General features: G+C 49.9%; 1 protein-coding gene across 4 annotated transcripts in view; it reads left to right on the top strand.

Moving 5' to 3' along the window:
* The first annotated feature begins 5,848 nt into the window (after positions 1-5,848).
* Positions 5,849-20,721, top strand: part of DAZL (deleted in azoospermia like) — a 510,616-nt gene continuing 495,743 nt past the window's right edge. For 3 of the 4 annotated variants that reach the window (XM_063922170.1, XM_063922169.1, XM_063922168.1), the window contains exon 1: positions 5,866-5,974. In XM_063922170.1, coding sequence (XP_063778240.1) covers positions 5,972-5,974 — 3 coding nt within the window. In that variant the 5' untranslated portion in view covers positions 5,866-5,971. Of the gene's footprint in view, positions 5,975-20,721 lie in introns of all 4 variants that reach the window. The other variant, XM_063922172.1, reaches the window with a different exon arrangement.

Below are 20,721 nucleotides of genomic sequence, written 5' to 3'. Positions count from 1 at the left end.
AGAATCGGTCTCACCGAGCCGTCCGACTTCGGTACCACAACAGTGTGGAATAATACCCCATTCCCTGTTGCAGGAGGGGTATCTTGATTATCACCTGCTGGGAATACAGCCCGTGAATGGCTTCCAAAACCGTCTCCCTGTCAGAAGGAGACATCGGTAAAGCCGACTTTAGGAAACGGCGAGGGGGAGACGTCTTGAATTCCAATTTGTACCCCTGAGATATCACCTGAAGGATCCAGGGGTCTACTTGCGAGTGAGCCCACTGCACGCTGAAATTCATTGAGACGGGCCCCCCACCGTGCCTGATTCTGCTTGTAAAGCCCCAGCGTATACTGAGGGCTTGGCAGAGGCGGGAGAGGGTTTCTGTTCCTGGGAACTGGCTGATTTCTGCAGCCTTTTTCCTCTCCCTCTGTCACGGGGCAGAAATGAGGAACCTTTTGCCCGCTTGTCCACGAAAAGACTGCGCCTGATAATACGGCGTCTTCTCATGTTGAGAGGCGACCTGGGGTACAAACGTGGAATTCCCAGCTGTTGCCGTGGCCACCAGGTCTGAAAGACCGACCCCAAATAACTCCTCCCCTTAATAAAGCAATACTTCCAAATGCCCTTTGGAATACGCATCACCTGACCACTGACGTGTCCATAACCCTCTACTGGTAGAAATGGACAACGCGCTTAGACTTGATGCCAGTCGGCAAATATTCCGCTGTGCATCACGCATATATAGAAATGCATCTTTTAAATGCTCTATAGGCAAAAATATACTGTCCCTATCTAGGGTATCAATATTTTCAGTCAGGGAATCCGACCACGCCAACCCAGCACTGCACATCCAGGCTGAGGCGCTTGCTGGTCGCAGTATAACACCAGTAAATACCTTTTAGAATACCCTCCTGCTTTCTATCAGCAGGATCCTTAAGGGCGGCCCTCTCAGGCGAAGGTAGAGCCCTTACAAGCGTGTGAGCGCTTTATCCACCCTAGGGGGTGTTTCCCAACGCACCCTAACCTCTGGCGGGAAAGGATATAATGCCAATAACATTTTAGAAATTATCAGTTGTTATCGGGGGAAACCCACGCATCATCACACACCTCATTTAATTTCTCAGATTCAGGTAAATCTGAACTACAGGTAGTTTTTCCTCACCGAACATAATACCCCTTTTTTGGTGGTACTCGTATTATCAGAAATGTGTAAAACATTTTTCATTGCCTCAATCATGTAACGTGTGGCCCTACTGGAAGTCACATTTGTCTCTTCACCGTCGACACTGGAGTCAGTATCCGTGTCGGCGTCTATATCTGCCATCTGAGGTAACGGGCGCTTTAGAGCCCCTGACGGCCTATGAGACGTCTGGACAGGCACAAGCTGAGTAGCCGGCTGTCTCATGTCAACCACTGTCTTTTATACAGAGCTGACACTGTCACGTAATTCCTTCCAACAGTTCATCCACTCAGGTGTCGACCCCCTAGGGGGTGACATCACTATTACAGGCAATCTGCTCCGTCTCCACATCATTTTTCTCCTCATACATGTCGACACAAAAGTACCGACATACAGCACACACACAGGGAATGCTCTGATAGAGGACAGGACCCCACTAGCCCTTTGGGGAGACAGAGGGAGAGTTTGCCAGCACACACCAGAGCGCTATATATATACAGGGATAACCTTATATAAGTGTTTTTCCCCTTATAGCTGCTGTATAGTTAATACTGCGCCTAATTAGTGCCCCCCTCTCTTTTTTAACCCTTTCTGTAGTGTAGTGACTGCAGGGGAGAGCCAGGGAGCTTCCCTCCAACGGAGCTGTGAGGGAAAATGGCGCCAGTGTGCTGAGGAGATAGGCTCCGCCCCCTTATCGGCGGCCTTATCTCCCGTTTTTCTATGTATTCTGGCAGGGGTTAAATGCATCCATATAGCCCAGGAGCTATATGTGATGCATTTTTTGCCATCCAAGGTGTTTTTATTGCGTCTCAGGGCGCCCCCCCCCAGCGCCCTGCACCCTCAGTGACCGAAGTGTGAAGTGTGCTGAGAGCAATGGCGCACAGCTGCAGTGCTGTGCGCTACCTTGTTGAAGACAGGACGTCTTCTGCCGCCGATTTTCCGGACCTCTTCTGCCTTCTGGCTCTGTAAGGGGGCCGGCGGCGCGGCTCTGGGACCCATCCAAGCTGGGCCTGTGATCGTCCCTCTGGAGCTAATGTCCAGTAGCCTAAGAAGCCCAATCCACTCTGCACGCAGGTGAGTTCGCTTCTTCTCCCCTTAGTCCCTCGATGCAGTGAGCCTGTTGCCAGCAGGTCTCACTGAAAATAAAAAACCTAATCTAAAACTTTCACTAAGAAGCTCAGGAGAGCCCCTAGTGTGCACCCTTCTCGTTCGGGCACAGAGATCTAACTGAGGCTTGGAGGAGGGTCATAGGGGGAGGAGCCAGTGCACACCAGATAGTCCTAAAGCTTTCTTTAGATGTGCCCAGTCTCCTGCGGAGCCGCTATTCCCCATGGTCCTTACGGAGTCCCCAGCATCCACTTAGGACGTTAGAGAAAACATGATGAGTATCATCCTATGATTCAGTCTTATTAGGCACCACGGTATAAAATAATGGCCATTTTTGCTGCTAGAATGAGATTGGCACCACTACTGGTGTAATTTGAAGGCATATGCCCACAGCCTGTATACAGTGGCGGATTTAGGGGGGGGGCACCAAGGCACGTGCCCCCCCTGTCATTTTTAGTGCAGACTGACATGCGGACGAGTGTCCGCATGTCAGTCTGCGGTCTCGTTTCGTCCCCTGCTGTTAGGAGGGACACGGAGGGCACAGTGCGCGCCTCTCCTGTGTCCCTCCTGTGTCTCCGGCGGCCGCTGGTCTCATAAAGGAAGTGCCGTTCGTGAGCACTTCCTTTATTACAGTGACCCGCGGCCGCCGGAGACCCAGGAGGGACACAGGGAGGCGTGCACTGTGCCCTCCGTGTCCCTCCTAACAGCAGGGGAGCGGGGGGAGCAGCGGCGGCGGCGGAGGAAGGGGGGGGGACGGGGGACGCACTGGGGGGGAATATCTGGCACTGGGGGCATATTTGCAGGGAGGGGGGGGGGCGAATATCTGGCACTGGGGACATATATGGCACTGGGGGGAATATCTGGCACTGGGGGCATATCTGGCACTGGGGGGGGGGGGATATCTGGCACTGGGGGCATATGTGGCACTGGGGGGGGGATATCTGGCACTGGGGGGAATAACTGGCAGGGAAGGGATATCTGGCACTGGGGCATTGTCTGGCACTGGGGGCATATGTGGCACTGGGGGGGGGGGATATCTGGCACTGGGGCATATGTGGCAATGGGGGCATATATAGCACTGGGGGCATATGTGGCACTGTCGGGGAATATCTGGCACTGGGGGTATATGTGTACCTGGCACATGGGGGGGCTATATTTGGCACTGGGGGCATGTGAGTACCTGGCACCGTGGGGGAATATCTGGCACTGGGGACATATGTGGCACTGGGAGCACAGCCCTAGCAACAAGGACTACCTCCTAGCAACGAGCATGACACCCAGTGCATGAAACCCCTGGCAACGAGCATGACACCCAGTGCATGAAACCCCTGGCAACGAGCATGACACCCAGTGCATGAAACCCCTGGCAACGAGCATGACACCCTGAGCATGAAAACCCCTGGCACCGTGCATGGAACCAAGAGCATGAAACCCCTGGCAACGAGCATGACACCCAGTGCATGAAACCCCTGACAACGAGCAGGTATTTGAAAAGTAATTAGAAGCCTTACTGTAGGATTTAATGTGTAATGGGCATTACGGTGTGTGGCATAATGTATCACGGACATTGCGGTGTGTGTCATAATGTGTCGCAGGCATTACGGTGTATGGTATACTCTATCGCTGGCATTGTGATATGTGGTATAATGTCTCAGGGTCATTGCAGTGTGTGGCATAATGTATCACGGACATTGCGGTGTGTGTCATAATGTGTCAGGCATTACGGTGTGTGGTATACTATATCACGGGCATTGTGGTATGTGGTATAATGTCTCAGGGTTATTACAGTGTGGCATAATATATAACGGGCATTGCGGTGTGTGGCATAGGGTATAACGGGCATTGCGGTATGTGTCACAGGCATTACGGTGTATGGTATACTATATCACGGGCATTGTGGTATAATGTCTCAAGGTCATTGCAGTGTGTGGCATAATGTGTCCCAGACATTGTATGTGCTATAATGTATCAGGGGCAGTGCAGTGTGTAGCATAATGTATAACGGGCATTGCGATTCCTGTCATAATGTGTCACAGGCATTACGGTGTGTGGCATAATGTGTCTGGGGCATTACAGTGTGTGCATATTGTGTCATGTGCATTATTGTGTGTGGAATAATGTCTAAGGGCCATTGCAGTATGTGGAATAATGTATACTGGGCATTACTATAAGGAGGAAAAATGACAAATAATGTAAGGGGCATGAATCAGGATTATTTTTGTTTCCTGTGGTGGCTAACGTCTGGGCGTGCAGGTTGCAAAACTGGGGTATAAGGTAGTCTTTTCCTGCAATACCACGCCCATTCCAACGAAGCCACGCCCATTCCAACGAAGCCACGTCCCTTATGGTGCCCCCCCTGTAATTTTTTTCTGGATCCGCCCCTGCCTGTATACTATGATGTGCTCCCTGAGGCAGTGTAATGCAATAGTCATCTTTACTGGTACAGGTTGAGTATCCCTTATCCAAAATGCTTGGGACCGGAGGTATTTTGGATATGGGATTTTTCCGTATTTTGGAATAATTGCATACCATAATGAGATATCATGGAGATGGGACCCAAATCTAAGCACAGAATGCATTTATGTTACATATACACCTTATACACACAGCCTGAAGGTCATTTTAGCCAATATTTTTTATAATTTTGTGCATCAAACAAAGTGTGTCTACATTCACACAATTCATTTATGTTTCATATACACCTTATACACACAGCCTGAAGGTCATTTAATACAATATTTTTAATAACTTTGTGTATTAAACATAGTTTGTGTACATTGAGCCATCAAAAAACAAAGTTTTCACTATCTCACTCTCACTCAAAAAAGTCCGTATTTCGGAATATTCCGTATTTCGGAATATTTGGATATGGGATACTCAACCTGTAATATATGTAGGTCATAACAGCAACTGGTATAATACAAAATGTGTTTTTTTTTTTTTTTTTTGTACCCTGTAGGAGGCTAATGTACAGTAGTGGGTTTTTTCCTCCTGGGGGGGTCAGTATGTTTTATTTATTCCTGTGGGTGCAAAAGTTGTTGTTTTTTTGTTCTATTGGGGGCCACTGTGTTTCCTGTCCACTCCCCACCTTCCACCCAAAAAAATATATAAAATCCTATAGACTATAGTGTATTAAAAAAAAAAAAATTTGATGGGAGCAAACCTGTGCCTTGCCTAGGGCCCCATGAGGTTGAAATCTGGCAACCCCGCCACTTAATCTTTACGTTTTTAGTAAATCTACACTCATGTGTCAGTAGATCAGCTGCGCTCCAAATAAAAGAAGCGGTAATATAAGTGAGGTATGATTTACTATCCATGAACTCATTATGGTTGAGGTAAGATGTAGTGATCCGGGCGGCTCAGTGCGGGTAGAGAGGTGTGACACGAGAACAGGCAGCCTTTGTGGCCGCATATTATATAGCATATCTATATACGCCTTTAGTAGTAACACAACTGTGGGAGCCGGTGGCCCCCGGCAGCGGGGTGAGGATGGCCTGTCCCGGCCATGTGGAATACAGCAGCAGCGCACGCAGCCTCCCCCCCGGTCCCCGCAGTGCGCTGCTCCAGGGCAGGCTATAAGTAGGGCACGCCGGGGCGGCCGCGCCTCAGTCGCTGCTCTGTTGTTCTCGTTGGCGGCGGCGTGTTCCGCGTTCCCGGCTCTTTGGGGTTTTTAATTGTTGTTTTAAGTTTTCGTTGTTGACAATGGTGAGTAACAGAGTACAGCTACATGCGCGCCGCCCTGTGCCCACGCTCATATTCCTGCGTGGCTGCTTCATGTGGAAGGCTCACGTCGGTGTGTGGGTCCCCGGGATGGGGTCGGGTGAGCGGCTGGGTTCCGGGTGGTCTGTGCGTTCCCGGGATATACCTGGGGGGGGGGGGAGTGAGCTACAGCGGGGATATCGCAGCGATCAGATTGCACGATCCACCTGCAGAGCGATGATCGGTGTCCCTGTGCCGGAGGTGTGATTCCTCGCCCTCTATTACCGCCGGCCACATGCTGAGGCGTCCCCGCGCACACCGTGGCTTTTAGTAACCTGATGCTGACCCGACTCCGTCACAGTGCAGTCATCCCTATGTAATAATTACTACGAAGCAGGTGACCCCAGATTATCACACAGTGAGGGCCAGCCCTGTGCTTGCACTGCTCACGTTTCTCTGCCAGGTAGCTATTTCCATGTTTTGCCCCCTCCTAAAGCCAGACCGTGTCTGTGGCACATGTAACACCGCTCCTGCCCCCTCTCCCTGCAGACTGAAGTAAGAATGTGCAGCTGCCTGACTTTATAGTATAACTGGGACAAATCCAGCATTTACAATATATGCAATGTATAATGCATTTGTGTTTATAGTACAGCATACCTCCCAACATGACCCTCTGCAGGAGGGACACCATGCTTTGTTCCTGGACTTCCGTCGAGATTTGTGATTGTCATCACTTGTGTTGCACTAGTAATTTTATAAGAAAGGTGTTCATTCTAGCACAGGTGATGGCAATCATAAATTAAGAGGGAAGTCCAGAAACTGGACATTTTGTCACTCCTGGGATGTGTCATGTTTGGAGGGGTGTAGTACGGCTGACCGGCGGTCAGCTTACCGACGCTGGTATCCCGGCAGCATACCGACGCCAGGATCCCGGCGGGGAGGGGCGAGTGCAGCAAGCCCCTTGCGGGCTCGGTGGCGACCGGTTCTATTCCCAGTCTATGGGTGTCGTGGACACCCACGAGTGGGAATAGTCCCTGTTGGTCGGCATGCCGACCATTGGGATAGTGAGCCGTCGGGATGGTGGAGGAGGTCATGTGACTGTCGGTCTCCCGACCGCTGGTCACATGAATACCACCCGTTTGGAGGTATGGTACAAAAAGTTTGTGTACAAAATCCCAGTAAGACAGCGGAATCCAGAAGACCAGGATCTCTAAATTTCTCCTACGTCCTAGAGGATGCTGGGGACTCCGTAAGGACCGTGGGGTATAGACGGGCTCCGCAGGAGACATGGGCACTCAAGACTTTAGATGGGTGTGCACTGGCTCCTCCCTCTATGCCCCTCCTCCAGACCTCAGATCCTGTGCCCAGAGGAGACTGGATGCACAGCAGGGGAGCTCTACTGAGTTTCTCTGAAAATACTTTTTGTTAGGTTTTTTATTTTCAGGGAGCACTGCTGGCAACTGGCTCCCTGCATCGTGGGACTGAGGGGAGAGAAGCAGACGTACTTAACTGATAGGCTCTGCTTCTTAGGCTACTGGACACCATTAGCTCCAGAGGGTCGGAACACAGGTGTCGTCCTCGCTGTTCGTCCCGGAGCCGCGCCGCCGTCCTCCTCACAGAGCCGGAAGATAGAAGCCGGGTGAGTATAAGAAGAAAGAAGAGTTCACAGGCGGCAAAAGACTTCAAATCTTCACTGAGGTACCGCGCAGCGCCATTGCTCCCACACATACACACACAGAAGGCACCGTACGGGTGCAGGGCGCAGGGAGGGCGCCCTGGGCAGCAATATTCACCTCAAGGGACACTGGCTAATACACTGCTCAAAAAAATAAAGGGAACACTAAAATAACACATCCTAGATCTGAATGAATGAAATATTCTTATTAAATACTTTGTTCTTTACATAGTTGAATGTGCTGACAACAAAATCACACAAAAATTATCAATGGAAATCAAATTTATTAACCCATGAAGGTCTGGATTTGGAGTCACCCTCAAAATGAAAGTGGAAAAACACACTACTGGCTGATCCAACTTTGATGTAATGTCCTTAAAACAAGTCAAAATGAGGCTCAGTAGTGTGTGTGGCCTCCACGTGCCTGTATGACCTCCCTACAATGCCTGGGCATGCTCCTGATGAGGTGGCGGATGGTCTCCTGAGGGGTCTCCTCCCAGACCTGGACTAAAGCTTCCGCCAACTCCTGGACAGTCTGTGGTGCAACGTGGCGTTAGTGGATGGAGCGAGACATGATGTCCCAGATGTGCTCGATTGGATTCAGGTCTGGGGAGCGGGCGGGCCAGTCCATAGCATAAATGCCTTTGTCTTGCAGGAACTGCTGACACACTCCAGCCACATGAGGTCTAGCATTGTCTTGCATTAGGAGGAACCCAGGGCCAACCGCACCAGCATATGGTCTCACAAGGGGTCTGAGGATCTCATCTTGGTACCTAATGGCAGTCAGGCTACCTCTGGCGAGCACATGGAGGGCTTGCGGCCCCCCAAAGAAATGCCAGCCCACATCATTACTGACCCACTGCCAAACCGGCCATGCTGGAGGATGTTGCAGGCAGCAGAACATTCTCCTTGGCATCTCCAGACTGTCACGTCTGTCACATGTGCTCAGTGAGAACCTGCTTTCATCTGTGAAGAGCACAGGGCGCCAGTGGCAAATTTGCCAATCTTGGTCTTCTGTGGCAAATGCCAAACATCCTGCATGGTGTTGGGCTGTAAGCACAACCCCCACCTGTGGATGTCGGGCCCTCATACCACCCTCATGGAGTCTGTTTCTGATCGTTTGAGTAGGCACATGCACATTTGTGGCTTGCTGGAGGTCATTTTGCAGGGCTCTGGCAGTGCTTCTCCTGTTCCTCCTTGCACAGAGGCGGAGGTAGCGGTCCTGCTGCTGGGTTGTTGCCCTCCTACGGCCTCCTCCACGTCTCCTGATGTACTGGCCTGTCTCCTGGTAGCGCCTCTATGCTCTGGACACTACGCTGACAGACACAGCAAACCTTCTTGCCACAGCTCGCATTGATGTGCCATCCTGGATGAGCTGCACTACCTGAACCACTTGTGTGGGTTGTAGGGAGGTCATACAGGCACGTGGAGGCCACACACACTACTGAGCCTCATTTTGACTTGTTTTAAGGACATTACATCAAAGTTGGATCAGCCTGTAGTGTTTTTCCACTTTCATTTTGAGGGTGACGCCAAATCCAGACCTCCATGGGTTCATACATTTGATTTCCATTGATAATTTTTGTGTGATTTTGTTGTCAGCACATTCAACTATGTAAAGAACAAAGTATTTAATAAGAATTTCTCTAACGTCCTAGTGGATGCTGGGACTCCGTCAGGACCATGGGGATAGCGGGCTCCGCAGGAGACAGGGCACATCTAAATAAAGCTTTTAGGATCACATGGTGCGTACTGGCTCCTCCCCCTATGACCCTCCTCCAAGCCTCAGTTAGGTTTTTGTGCCCGTCCGAGAAGGGTGCAATCTAGGTGGCTCTCCTAAAGAGCTGCTTAGACAAAGTTTTTTTAGGTTTAAATCTCAGTGAGTCCTGCTGGCAACAGGATCACTGCATCGAGGGATTTAGGGGAGAGATTTCCAACTCACCTGCGTGCAGGATGGATTGGAGTCTTAGGCTACTGGACACTTAGCTCCAGAGGGAGTCGGAACACAGGTCCTCCTGGGGTTCGTCCCGGAGCCGCGCCGCCGATCCCCCTTACAGACGCTGAAGACGGAGGTCCGGAAAGCAGGCGGCAGAAGACTCCTCAGTCTTCATGAAGGTAGCGCACAGCACTGCAGCTGTGCGCCATTGTTGCTACACGTCTCACTGATTCAGTCACGGAGGGTGCAGGGCGCTGCTGGGGGCGCCCTGGGCAGCAATATTAAATACCTTTAGTGGCAAAATAAATACATCATATAGCCATTAAGGCTATATGTATGTATTTAACCCAGGCCAGTTTTCATAAAACCCGGGAGAAAGGCCCGCCGAAAAAGGGGCGGAGCTTATTCTCCTCAGCACTCAGCGCCATTTTCCTGCTCAGCTCCGCTGGTGAGGAAGGCTCCCAGGACTCTCCCCTGCACTGCACTACAGAAACAGGGTAACAAAGAGAAGGGGGGCATAATTTGGTGATATTGATATATTAAAAGCGCTTATATCAAAAACAACACCTTCTAGGGTTGTTTATATACATTTATAGCGTTTTTGGTGTGTGCTGGCAAACTCTCCCTCTGTCTCCCCAAAGGGCTAAGAGGGTCCTGTCTTCGATTAGAGCATTCCCTGTGTGGCTGCTGTGTGTCGGTACGTGTGTGTCGACATGTATGAGGACGATGTTGGTGTGGAGGCAGAGCAATTGCCGGTAATGGTGATGTCACCCCCTAGGGAGTCGACACCGGAATGGATGGCTTTAGTTATGGAATTACGTGATAATGTTAGCACATTACAAAAGTCAGTTGACGAAATGAGACGGCCGGAAAACCAGTTAGTACCGGCTCAGGCGTCTCAGACACCGTCAGGGGCTGTAAAACGTCCCTTACCTCAGTCAGTCGACACGGGTACCGACACAGATGAATCTAGTGTCGACGGTGAAGAAACAAACATATTTTCCAATAGGGCCACACGTTATATGATCACGGCAATGAAGGAGGCTTTGCAGATCTCTGATACTGCTGGTACCTCAAAAAGGGGTATTATGTGGGGGGTGAAAAAAACTACCTGTAACTTTTCCAGAATCGGAGGAATTGAATGACGTGTGTGACGAAGCGTGGGTTAACCCAGATAGAAAACTGCTAATTTCCAAGAAGTTATTGGCATTATACCCTTTCCCACCAGAGGTTAGGGCGCGCTGGGAAACACCCCCTAGGGTGGATAAGGCGCTCACACGTTTATCAAAGCAAGTGGCGTTGCCGTCTCCTGATACGGCCGCCCTCAAGGATCCAGCAGATAGGAGGCTGGAAACTACACTGAAGAGTATATACACACATACTGGTGTTATACTGCGACCGGCAATAGCCTCAGCCTGGATGTGCAGTGCTGGGGTAGTGTGGTTGGATTCTCTGACTGAAAATATTGATACCCTGGATAGGGACAGTATTTTATTGACTCTAGAGCAATTAAAGGATGCTTTTCTTTATATGCGAGATGCTCAGAGAGATATTTGTACTCTAGCATCAAGAGTAAGCGCGATGTCCATATCTGCCAGAAGAAGTTTATGGACGCGACAGTGGTCAGGTGATGCGGATTCCAAAAGGCATATGGAAGTATTGCCATATAAAGGAGAGGAATTATTTGGGGTCGGTCTTTCGGACCTGGTGGCCACGGCAACTGCCGGCAAATCCACTTTTTTACCTCAGACCCCCTCCCAACAGAAAAAGACACCGTCTTTTCAGCCGCAGTCCTTTCGCTCCTATAAAAACAAGCGACCAAAAGGACAGTCTTATCTGCCGCGAGGCAGAGGAAAGGGTAAGAGAGGGCAGCAAGCAGCCCCTTCCCAGGACCAGAAACCCGCCCCGGGTTCTACAAAGCCATCAGCATGACGCTGGGGCTTTACAAGCGGACTCAGGAGCGGTGGGGGGTCGACTCAAGATTTTCAGCAATCAGTGGGCTCGCTCACAAGTGGACCCGTGGATCCTGCAGATAATATCTCAGGGTTACATGTTGGAGTTCGAAAGGTCTCCCCCTCGCCGGTTCCAAAAGTCTGCTTTACCAACGTCTCCCTCAGAAAGGACGTCGGTTTTGGAAGCCATTCACAAGCTGTATTCTCAGCAGGTGATAGTCAAGGTACCCCTCCTACAACAGGGGAAGGGGTATTATTCCACACTATTTGTGGTACCGAAGCCGGACGGTTCGGTAAGACCTATTCTAAACCTGAAATCCTTGACCTGTACATACAGAAATTCAAGTTCAAGATGGAGTCACTCAGAGCAGTGATAGCGAATATGGAAGAAGGGGACTTCATGGTGTCCCTGGACATAAAAGATGCTTATCTGCATGTCCCAATTTACCCCTCACACCAAGGGTATCTCAGGTTCGTGATACAAGACTGTCATTATCAGTTTCAAACGCTGCCGTTTGGTTTGTCCACGGCCCCTCGGGTCTTTACCAAGGTAATGACCGAAATGATGGTTCTTCTACGAAGAAAAGGCGTATTAATTATCCCTTACTTGGACGATCTCCTGATAAGGGCAAAGTCCAGAGAACAGCTGGAAGTCGGTGTAGCACTAACCCAGGTAGTGCTTCAGCAACACGGGTGGATTCTGAATCTTCCAAAATCTCAATTGACCCCGACAACTCGTCTGCTGTTCCTGGGAATGATTCTGGACACGGTTCAGAAAAAGGTGTTTCTCCCGGAGGAGAAAGCAAGGGAGTTATCCGAACTTGTCAGGAACCTCCTAAAACCAGGAACTGTGTCAGTACATCAATGCACAAGAGTCCTGGGAAAGATGGTGGCTTCTTACGAAGCGATTCCATTCGGCAGATTCCATGCACGGACATTTCAGTGGGATCTGCTGGACAAATGGTCCGGATCGCATCTGCACATGCATCAGCGGATAACACTGTCACCAAGAACAAGGTTGTCTCTCCTGTGGTGGTTGCAGAGTGCCCATCTGTTAGAGGGCCGCAGATTCGGCATACAGGACTGGGTCCTGGTGACTACGGATGCCAGCCTACGAGGCTGGGGAGCAGTCACACAGGGAAGAAACTTCCAGGGCGTGTGGTCAAACCTGGAGACGTCCCTTCACATAAATATACTGGAGCTAAGAGCGATCTACAATGCTCTAAGCCAGGCAAAATCGCTGCTTCAGGGTCAGCCGGTGTTGATCCAGTCGGACAACATCACGGCAGTCGCCCACGTAAACCGACAAGGCGGCACGAGAAGCAGAAGAGCAATGACAGAAGCTGCAAGGATTCTGCGCTGGGCGGAGAATCATGTCATAGCAGTGTTCATCCCGGGAGTGGACAACTGGGAAGCAGACTTCCTCAGCAGACACGACCTTCACCCGGGAGAGTGGGGACTTCATCCAGAAGTCTTCCACATGATTGTGAACCGTTGGGAAAAACCAAAGGTGGACATGATGGCGTCTCGCCTCAACAAAATATTGGACAGATATTGCGCCAGGTCAAGAGACCCTCAGGCAATAGCTGTGGACGCTCTGGTAACACCGTGGGTGTACCAGTCAGTGTATGTGTTCCCTCCTCTGCCTCTCATACCAAAGGTACTGAGAATTATACGGAAAAGAGGAGTAAGAACAATACTGGTGGCTCCGGACTGGCCAAGAAGAACTTGGTATCCGGAACTTCAAGAGATGCTCACGGAGGATCCGTGGCTTCTACCTCTAAGAAGGGATCTGCTTCAGCAGGGACCTTGTATGTTCCAAGACTTACCGCGTCTGCGTTTGACGGCATGGCGGTTGAACGCCGGATTCTAAAAGAAAAGGGCATTCCAGAGGAAGTTATTCCTACCTTGATTAAGGGTAGGAAGGAAGTGACTGTACAACATTATCACCGCATTTGGCGGAAATATGTTGCGTGGTGTGAGGCCAAGAAGGCTCCAACGGAAGAATTTCAATTGGGTCGATTCTTACATTTCCTGCAAGCAGGATTGTCTATGGGCCTAAAATTGGGGTCCATTAAAGTTCAAATTTCGGCCTTATCAATCTTCTTCCAGAAGGAATTGGCATCAGTGCCTGAAGTACAAACTTTTGTCAAAGGTGTACTACATATACAACCCCCAATAGTGCCTCCAGTGGCACCGTGGGATTTGAACGTAGTTTTGAATTTTCTCAAATCTCATTGGTTTGAGCCTCTAAAATCGGTAGATTTAAAATACCTTACATGGAAGGTAACCATGCTATTGGCCCTGGCTTCAGCCAGGAGAGTTTCAGAGTTGGCGGCTTTATCATACAAAAGCCCATATCTGATTTTCCATTCGGACAGGGCAGAACTGCGGACACGTCCTCATTTTCTCCCTAAGGTGGTTTCGGCTTTTCACTTGAACCAGCCTATTGTGGTGCCTGCGGCTACTAGCGACTTGGAGGACTCCAAGTTACTGGACGTTGTCAGAGCATTAAAAATATATATTTCAAGGACAGCTGGAGTCAGAAAATCTGACTCGTTGTTTATATTGTATGCACCCAACAAGATGGGTGCTCCTGCGTCTAAACAGACGATTGCACGTTGGATCTGTAGTACAATCCAACTTGCACATTCTGTGGCAGGCCTGCCACAGCCTAAATCTGTAAAGGCCCACTCCACAAGGAAAGTGGGCTCATCTTGGGCGGCTGCCCGAGGGGTCTCGACATTACAACTTTGCCGAGCAGCTACGTGGTCAGGGGAGAACACGTTTGTAAAATTTTACAAATTTGATACTCTGGCTAAGGAGGACCTGGAGTTCTCTCATTCGGTGCTGCAGAGTCATCCGCACTCTCCCGCCCGTTTGGGAGCTTTGGTATAATCCCCATGGTCCTGACGGAGTCCCAGCATCCACTAGGACGTTAGAGAAAATAAGAATTTACTTACCGATAATTCTATTTCTCATAGTCCGTAGTGGATGCTGGGCGCCCATCCCAAGTGCGGATTGTCTGCAATACTTGTACATAGTTATTGTTACGAAGATCGGGTTATTACTATTGTTGTGAGCCATCTTTTCAGAGGCTACTTCGTTTTTTGTTATCATACTGTTAACTGGGTTCAGATCACAAGTTGTACGGTGTGATTGGTGTGGCTGGTATGAGTCTTACCCGGGATTCAAGATCCTTCCTTATTGTGTACGCTCGTCCGGGCACAGTACCTAACTGAGGCTTGGAGGAGGGTCATAGGGGGAGGAGCCAGTACGCACCATGTGATCCTAAAAGCTTTATTTAGATGTGCCCTGTCTCCTGCGGAGCCCGCTATCCCCATGGTCCTGACGGAGTCCCAGCATCCACTACGGACTATGAGAAATAGAATTATCGGTAAGTAAATTCTTATTTTCTCCTTCATCCACTAGGGGCCACTGGAGCGTAGTTACAATGGGGAACTAGTAGGCAGTAATTGGGAGCTGGCACTTTAAAATTCTCACACTGTGGCTAGCTCCTCCCCTACTATCTCCCCTCCAAGCCAGTCTTCGTTTAGTGCCCGAGAGAGCTGGTTCACTTGGGTTTAGCGGAAGAATTTTTTCTTTTTTCTTTATTATTTTTCTTTTTCTTTCACACACACACAGACTGGCAGCTCTGCCACTGCCAGTCTGCACCGCGGGAGCTGCCGGCGGGGTCCCATCGCATCTGCGTGCGGCTCGGGATGGGCCCCGGCTGAGGGAGACACTGAGCTCTCCTGAGTTGGCCGGACACCGCTGCGTGCGGCGCGTGTCGGGGCCACTCCATCCAGCAGAAGATTCCGGCAGCATGGCAGCGGTGAGTATCAAAAATGGCCGGACACCGCTGCGTGCGGCGCGTGTCGGGGCCGCTGGGTCGAAACGCCTGACGGAAGGAAGCAGTGAGTACAATCTCCCCCCCTCCCCCTCCAGACTGATGTATGTTTTTACATTTCTCTATCGTCCTAGTGGATGCTGGGGTTCCTGAAAGGACCATGGGGAATAGCGGCTCCGCAGGAGACAGGGCACAAAAAGTAAAGCTTTAGGATCAGGTGGTGTGCACTGGCTCCTCCCCCTATGACCCTCCTCCAAGCCAGTTAGATTTTTGTGCCCGGCCGAGAAGGGTGCAATCTAGGTGGCTCTCCTAAAGAGCTGCTTAGGAAAGTTTAGCTTAGGTTTTTTATTTTACAGTGAGTCCTGCTGGCAACAGGATCACTGCAACGAGGGACTTAGGGGAGAAGAAGTGAACTCACCTGCGTGCAGGATGGATTGGCTTCTTGGCTACTGGACATCAGCTCCAGAGGGACGATCACAGGTACAGCCTGGATGGTCACCGGAGCCTTGCCGCCGGCCCCCTTGCAGATGCTGAAGTAAGAAGAGGTCCAGAATCGGCGGCAGAAGACTCCTCAGTCTTCTAAAGGTAGCGCACAGCACTGCAGCTGTGCGCCATTTTCCTCTCAGCACACTTCACACGGCAGTCACTGAGGGTGCAGGGCGCTGGGAGGGGGGCGCCCTGGGAGGCAAATGAATACCTATTTTGGCTAAAAATACCTCACATATAGCCTCCGGAGGCTATATGGAGATATTTAACCCCTGCCAGAATCCGTTAAGAGCGGGAGACGAGGCCGCCGAAAAAAGGGGCGGGGCCTATCTCCTCAGCACACAGCGCCATTTTCCCTCACAGAAAGGCTGGAGGGAAGGCTCCCAGGCTCTCCCCTGCACTGCACTACAGAAACAGGGTTAAAACAGAGAGGGGGGGCACTAATTTGGCGATATGCTTATATATATATTAAGATGCTATAAGGGAAAACACTTATATAAGGTTGTCCCTATATAATTATAGCGTTTTTGGTGTGTGCTGGCAAACTCTCCCTCTGTCTCTCCAAAGGGCTAGTGGGTCCTGTCCTCTATCAGAGCATTCCCTGTGTGTGTGCTGTGTGTCGGTACGTGTGTGTCGACAGGTAGGAGGACGATGTTGGTGAGGAGGCGGAGCAATTGCCTGTAATGGTGATGTCACTCTCTAGGGAGTCGACACCGGAATGGATGGCTTATTTAGGAAATTACGTGATAATGTCAACACGCTGCAAGGTCGGTTGACGACATGAGACGGCCGACAAACAATTAGTACGGTCCAGACGTCTCAAAAACACCGTCAAGGGTTTTAAAACGCCCGTTTACTTTAGTCGGTCGACACAGACACAGACAGGGACACTGAATCCAGTGTCGACGGTGAATAAACAAACGTATTCCTTATTAGGGCCACACGTTAAAGGCAATGAAGGAGGTGTTACGTATTTCTGATACTACAAGTACCACAAAAGAGGGTATTATGTGGGATGTGAAAAAACTACCATAGTTTTTCCTGAATCAGATAAATTAAATAAGGTGTGTGATGATGCGTGGGTTCCCCCCGATAGAAAATTATGGGCGGTATACCCTTTCCCGCCAGAAGTTAGGGCGCGTTGGGAAACACCCTTTAAGGTGGATAAGGCGCTCACACGCTTATCAAAACAAGTGGCGGTACCGTCTATAGATAGGGCCGTCCTCAAGGACCAGCTGACAAGGCTGGAAAATATAATAAAAAGTATATACACACATACTGGTGTTATACTGCGGCCAGCGATCGCCTCAGCCTGGATGTGCAGAGCTAGGGTGGCTTGGTCGGATTCCCTGACTAAAAATATTGATACCCTTGACAGGGACAGTATTTTATTGACTATAGAGCATTTCTATATATGCGAGATGCACAGAGGGATATTTGCACTCTGGCATCATGAATAAACGCGATGTCCATAACTGCCAGAAGATGTTATGGACACGACAGTGGTCAGGTGATGCAGATTCCAAACGGCACAGTATGGCCGTATACAGGAAGAGGACTTGTTTGGGGTCGGTCCATCGGACCTGGTGGTCACGGCAACTGCTGGAAAATCCACCGTTTTTTACCCTAAGTCACATCTCTGCAGAAAAAGACACCGTCTTTTCAGCCTCAGTCCTCTCGTCCCTATAAGATCATATCTGCCCAGGGATAGAGGAAAGGGAAGAAGACTGCAGCAGGCAGCCCATTCCCAGGAACAGAAGCGTTCCACCGCGTCTGACAAGTTCTCAGCATGGCGCTGAGACCGTACAGGACCCCTGGATCCTACAAGTAGTATCCCGGGGGTACAGATGGGAATGTCGAGACGTTTCCCCTTCGCAGGCTCCTGAAGTCTGCTTTACCAAGTCTCCCTCCGACAAGGAGGTAGTATGGGAAAAAATTCACAAGCTGTATTCCCAGCAGGTGATAATTAAATTACCCCTCCTACTACAGAAAAGGGGTATTATTCCACACTATATTGTGGTACTGAAGCCAGAAGGCTAGGTGAGACTTATTCTAAAAATTTGTTTTTGAACACTTACAAAGGTTCAAATTAAGATGAAGTCACTCAGAGCAGTGATAACGAACCAGGAATAAGGGGACTATATAGTGTCCCGGGACATCAGGGATGCTTACCTCTATGTCCCAAATTTGCCCTTCTCACTAAGGGTACCTCAGGTTCGTGGTGCAGAACTGTCACTATCAGTTTCAGACGCTGCCGTTTGGATTGTCCACGGCACCCTGGGGTCTTTACCAAGGTAATGGCCGAATTGATGATTCTTCTTCGAAGAAAAGGCGTCTTAATTATCCCTTACTTGGACGATCTCCTGATAGGGGCATAGTCCAGGGAACAGTTGGAGGTCGGAGTAGCACTATCTCGGATACTGCTACAATCAGCACGGGTGGATTCTAAATATTCCAAAATCGCAGCTGATCCCGACGACACGTCTGCTGTGCCTAGGGATGATTCTGGACACAGTCCAGAAAAAGGTGTTTCTCCCGGAAGAGAAAGCCAGGGAGTTATCCGAGCAAGTCAGGAACCTCCTAAAAACAGTGCATCATTGCACAAGGGTCCTGGTAAAAATGGTGGCTTCCTACGAAGCAATTCCATTCGGCAGATTTCACGTAAGAACTTTTCAGTGGGATCTGCTGGACAAATGGTCCGGATCGCATCTTCAGATGCATCAGCGGATAACCCAATATCCAAGGACAAGGGTGTCTCTCCTGTGGTGGTTATAGAGTGCTCATCTTCTAGAGGGCAGCAGATTCGGCATTCAGGATTGGATGCTGGTAACCACGGAGCCCAGCCTGAGAGGCTGGGGAGCAGTCACACAAGGAAAAAATTTCCAGGGAGTGTGATCAAGTATGGAGACTTTTCTCCACATAAATATACTGGAGCTAAGGGTAAATTTATAATGCTCTAAGCTTAGCAAGACCTCTGCTTCAAGGTCAGCCGGTATTGATCCAGTGGGAAAAACATCACGGCAGTCGCCCACGTAAACAGACAGGGCGACACAAGAAGCAGGAGGGCAATGGCAGAAACTGCAATGACTTTTCGCTGGGCGGAAAATCATGTGATAACACTGTCAGCAGTTTTTCATCCCGGGAATGGAAACTGGGAAGCAGACTTCCTCAGCACGACCTCCACCCGGGAGAGTGGAAACTTCATTGAGAAGTTTTTTCCACATGATTGTAAACCGTTGGGAAATACCAAAGGTGGACATGATGGCGTCCCGTCTGAACAAAAAACGGGACAGGTATTGCGCCAGGTCAAGAGACCCTCAGGCAATAGATGTGGACGTTCTGGTAACACCGTGGGTGTACCAGTCGGTGTATGTGTTCCCTCCTCTGCTTCTCATACCTAAGGTGCTGAGAATTATAAGACGTAGAGGAGTAAGAACTATACTCATGGCTCCGGATTGGCCAAGAAGGACTTGGTACCCGGAACTTCAAGAGATGCTTACAGAGGTCTTATGGCCTCTGCCGCTAAGAAGGGACTTGCTTCAGCAAGTACCATGTCTGTTCCAAGACTTACCGCAGCTGCGTTTGTCGGCATGGCGATGGAAAGCCGGATCCTAAGGGAAAAAAAGGCATTCCGGAAGAGGTCATTCCTACCCTGGTCAAAGCCAGAAAGGAGGTGACCGCACAACATTATCACCACGTGTGGCGAAAATATGTTGCGTGGTGTGAGGCCAGGAAGGCCCCACAAAGAAATTTCAACTCGGTCGTTTCCTGCATTTCCTGCAAACAGGAGTGTCTATGGGCCTCAAATTGGGGTCCATTAAGGTTCAAATTCGGCCCTGTAAATTTTCTTCCAGAAAGAATTGGCTTCAGTTCCTGAAGTCCAGAAGTTTTGTCAAGGGAGTATTGCATATACAAACCCCTTTTTTGTGCCTCCAGTGGCACTGTGGGATCTCAACGTAGTTCTGGGATTCCTCAAATCACATTGGTTTAAAACCAGTCAAATATGTGGATTTGAAGCATCTCACATAAAAAAGTGACCATGCTCTTGGCCCTGGCCTGGACCAGGCGAGTGTCAAATTGGTGGTTTTTTCTCAAAAAAGCCCATATCTGTTTGTCCATTCGGACAGGGCAGAGCTGCGGACTCGTCCCCAGTTCTCTCCCTAAGGTGGTGTCAGTGTTTCACCTGAACCAGCTTATTGTGGTGCCTTGCACCTACTAGGGACTTGGAGGACTCCAAGTTGCTAGGAGTTGTCAGGGCCCTGAAAATATGTTCCAGGACAGCTGGAGTCAGAAAATCTGACTCGCTGTTTATACTGTACGCACCCAACAAGTTGGGTGCGCCTGCTTCTAAGCAGGCGATTGCTCGTTGGATTTGTAACACAATTCAACTTGCACATTCTGAGGCAGGCCTGCCACAGTCTAAATCGGTTAAGGCCCATTCCACAAGGAAGGTGGGCTCATCTTGGGCGGCTGCCCGAGAGGTCTCGGCATTACAACTCTGCCGAGCAGCTACGTGGTCAGGGGAGAACACGTTTGTAAAATTCTACAAATTTGATATCCTGGCAAAAGAGGACCTGGAGTTCTCTCATTCGGTGCTGCAGAGTCATCCGCACTCTCCCGCCCGTTTGGGAGCTTTGGTATAATCCCCATGGTCCTTTCAGGAACCCCAGCATCCACTAGGACGATAGAGAAAATAAGAATTTACTTACCGATAATTCTATTTCTCGGAGTCCGTAGTGGATGCTGGGCGCCCATCCCAAGTGCGGATTATCTGCAATACTTGTACATAGTTACAAAAATCGGGTTATTATTGTTGTGAGCCATCTTTTCAGAGGCTCCGCTGTTATCATACTG

Source organism: Pseudophryne corroboree, chromosome 5 (assembly GCF_028390025.1).
Source record: "Pseudophryne corroboree isolate aPseCor3 chromosome 5, aPseCor3.hap2, whole genome shotgun sequence".
In the NCBI taxonomy this organism is placed as follows: domain Eukaryota; kingdom Metazoa; phylum Chordata; class Amphibia; order Anura; family Myobatrachidae; genus Pseudophryne; species Pseudophryne corroboree.
The sequence above is the reverse complement of the archived record's forward strand: the minus strand, read 5'-3'. Positions and strand labels throughout refer to the sequence as shown.